General features: G+C 30.5%; 1 protein-coding gene across 2 annotated transcripts in view; it reads left to right on the top strand.

The window, feature by feature from the left end:
- Positions 1-937, top strand: part of LOC119591981 — a 3941-nt gene extending 3004 nt beyond the window's left edge. The window contains exons 4-6 of one of the 2 annotated variants that reach the window (XM_037940740.1): positions 418-480; positions 614-685; positions 783-931. In XM_037940740.1, the coding sequence (XP_037796668.1) occupies positions 418-480; positions 614-685; positions 783-874 (227 nt within the window). In that variant the 3' untranslated portion in view covers positions 875-931. Of the gene's footprint in view, positions 1-417; positions 481-613; positions 686-782 lie in introns of both variants that reach the window. The other variant, XM_037940742.1, reaches the window with a different exon arrangement.
- The last annotated feature ends 2160 nt before the right edge of the window (positions 938-3097 follow it).

The raw sequence follows: 3097 nt of genomic DNA on the forward strand, positions 1-3097 counted from the left end.
TTGCCTGTCTCTGAGAGACACTCTGCCTTTGATATTTACAAATAATTGGTGGCTTGCAGTGGACAGTGCATGTTTCCTGGAACTTGTTGGTTAAAACTGCCTGAAAATACTTTTTCCAGATCATACACAATGCTTGTCTGGAAATCCCCACCCCAGCCCTTTCAGAATTGTAACATATGGTAAATAGAGAGATGTTCAAAGATTAAAGTCATACATACAGTTTGATTTAAATTCTTAATCCATAAAGTTTTTTTTCCCCCATTCAAAGTTATTACTATTCTCTAAACCATACAAGAAATTTTAACTCTTGTTACATTGTAGTTTATGATTGCAGTTATGATCATTGATTTACCTAGGAAGAAATTATTTCTGTAAGGTATGTTTACATTCTTAATGTATTGTATTAAATAATTTCAGATCAGTACTGTGTTGATCTTCCTAATACAGATGATAATCATCAGCTAAAAGTTCCAAAATATGGTATGAAATCATATTTCATATTTAATTTTCTTTTGTATGGAAGAAAATAATCTTGTTTCTCAATAAATAAAAGTTAAGAACTCCGCAGCAACAAATAAATTTCAGTTCATTAAAATTTCTCTTTATTCTCCAGATTCGTTCACAACAAACTTTGGGGTCATCAGCCAGATCTGTTGTTTTGAGGCAGATGCTGAAGGATTAACAGGTATGTAGCTAGCTTGAACACTGTATCTGACAAAGACTAATATGAAATCCACTAAAGCGCATCAGTTACTCCTATAAATCATTCTAAATCTTTGCAGATTCTGATGCTGAAGAAATTATAGGCAAGAACTCCAACAACACAGGTGATATTTTAAGGACAGCATGGAAGAAAGCTGAAGGTGATTTTTGAATAGAAGACAAAGACTGACCAGCATTATAAAGTGTGCCTACAAGAGAACCCAGTTCCTGCAATCATCCTAAAAACATTTTTTTTCAGGTGTGATGTTAAGACTTACGGGATATTAATATTTCTACTTATGTACTTACTCAGCATTTCTGTAGGAGATAGAAAATATATTTGCAAAATTTCAGTTAACTGGATACAAAAAAAGTGTATATACTGTGATATTAAAAGTTTTCATTATAGTACTCACTGAATTTTAATCTGATTTGTACCATAAGGCATGTTATAATTACATGTGCCTTCTTCAGCTCTTTATTTTCAGTAGACCAATCCCATCCTTTGCTTGGATTTATATTAGTATGCTTTGTGGGAACGGCTGTTATTATTGTCTTAAGATTCATATTTTTGTAACATAAGATACTGATAAAGTTGCTATTGAATTGTGAAATTTATAATTCATGGTGCTGTGTCATAGCACTAAATTATTTTTTTTTCTTTGTTGTACACTGTGGATGCAAAGTTATGTTGAGTCTGTTAAAATTGCAAGGGCAAGCATTTATATAGGCTGTATAATTGTTTCTATTTTTCTGTATGACAGAATTTATTACAAAAATGTTGATTATCTTAAAGCCATTAGTTATTTGATAACTCCTTTTACCAGTCATCATATGAAATCTGTTTCTCTGAAGTACATGTTAAAAATGCTTTTTAAATTTTCATGCTTCTTCTCTTGGGCTTTGAAATGTTTTGATGTCTGCATTGTGTGGGACCATTAGAAGTTTGTGTTATCTATGTTTATTTTGCATGATTGTGCATTCTCTGATATACAGTGTTCAGTAAGATGTACAAGCGGATGATTTTTGCTTAATGATTTTCATTTTTATTCAAAGTCCATGATTACTGACTTTTTTTCATTGTGAAAATAATATTATATAATATATATGCCTATATCAAAGTAAGCTATGAATATGTTAAATTTTATTTTTGTTAAGTGTGATATTTGGAATGGGATTATCCATTATCCTTTGTGAATAATGTAATTTCTTATGCAGCAGTTTTGCATATCAAATAGTATATGGTACACTGAAGTCACTTTTAACTGAAAGGTGAGATGCTCTGTGATATCAGATTGTCTATTTTTGTTACTATGAAAGGATTGTTTATTCAAAACATATAATTTATTAGAAGTAATCCTATACAATTAAATTTGTATTTATGTTAATGTATTAATTTTGCTGAATGATTTTCTAGCAAATTAAAGCTGGGTTGTCAAAATTGAGTTTTATTTTTGATACTAAGAATTTAGGAAAAACAAATTTCTTACATAGCAAGATCTATTTTAATTGCCTTCTATTCCTTGGATTAAAACATCAAACCTTAGATTTTTTTCTGCATAAGTTCATACATTGGTGTAGAATCTATATTTATCCACTAATGAGATTCTGCATGGAGGTGGATAGTGTACCATGCATTGGTTCATCTGCATGTAGGATGGACACCAACCAATCATTTGTTGAAGACAATAACATCAGCAGACATGTCATATGTGAACTTGGCTTCACAGATTTTCACTAGCAAGGTGGCAGGGTGTAACATTCAATAATAATTTGAAAAGCATTTCAGATAAAATCTTATTGACATACGCATATACAGACGTACGTTTCTTTGTATATTCATATTGGTAACAAATACAGGGACTACTATTTTGCTATTTACATCTGCAACAACATGATCAGTTAACAAGTAACAGTGCTCAGAAAAAAAGGGTAAATTACTTGGGGGCATAAAAAAAAGTTTTTAAAAAATTTTAAAATTAAAGTCCTTTTATGCATTTAAAATCACCAAAAAATATAATTTATATGAGAGAACCCATTAAATGACAGTGTTTTGGGAAGAATCATGATTCATAGTTTTCTTTAACCCTTTGGTTTTTCCCCAGAATTTCTAAACCCCAAATGGGAAAAGTGTAAAACATTGTCCTTTCGGGTAAGTTTGTTGTCCCCCATCCCTACAATCTGTATTTTTATTTTTTCCCTTTTTTACATATTTTCTTTGGTACATAAGTTGTTTTGTTACTTTTTAGCTCAAAATTAGGGGAGATAGTAGAAATTGTACTCTTTTTTTTTATCTTTAGTTTATTTAAAAGATTACGGATGGCAGGGGATTTGTTTTTTAGCTGTGCCCTTTTTTTTGAAAAAAAATTTAATTACATCACTAAATGCATCAATC

The sequence above is a fragment of the Penaeus monodon genome, chromosome 29 (genome assembly GCF_015228065.2).
Source record: "Penaeus monodon isolate SGIC_2016 chromosome 29, NSTDA_Pmon_1, whole genome shotgun sequence".
Lineage (NCBI taxonomy): Eukaryota > Metazoa > Arthropoda > Malacostraca > Decapoda > Penaeidae > Penaeus > Penaeus monodon.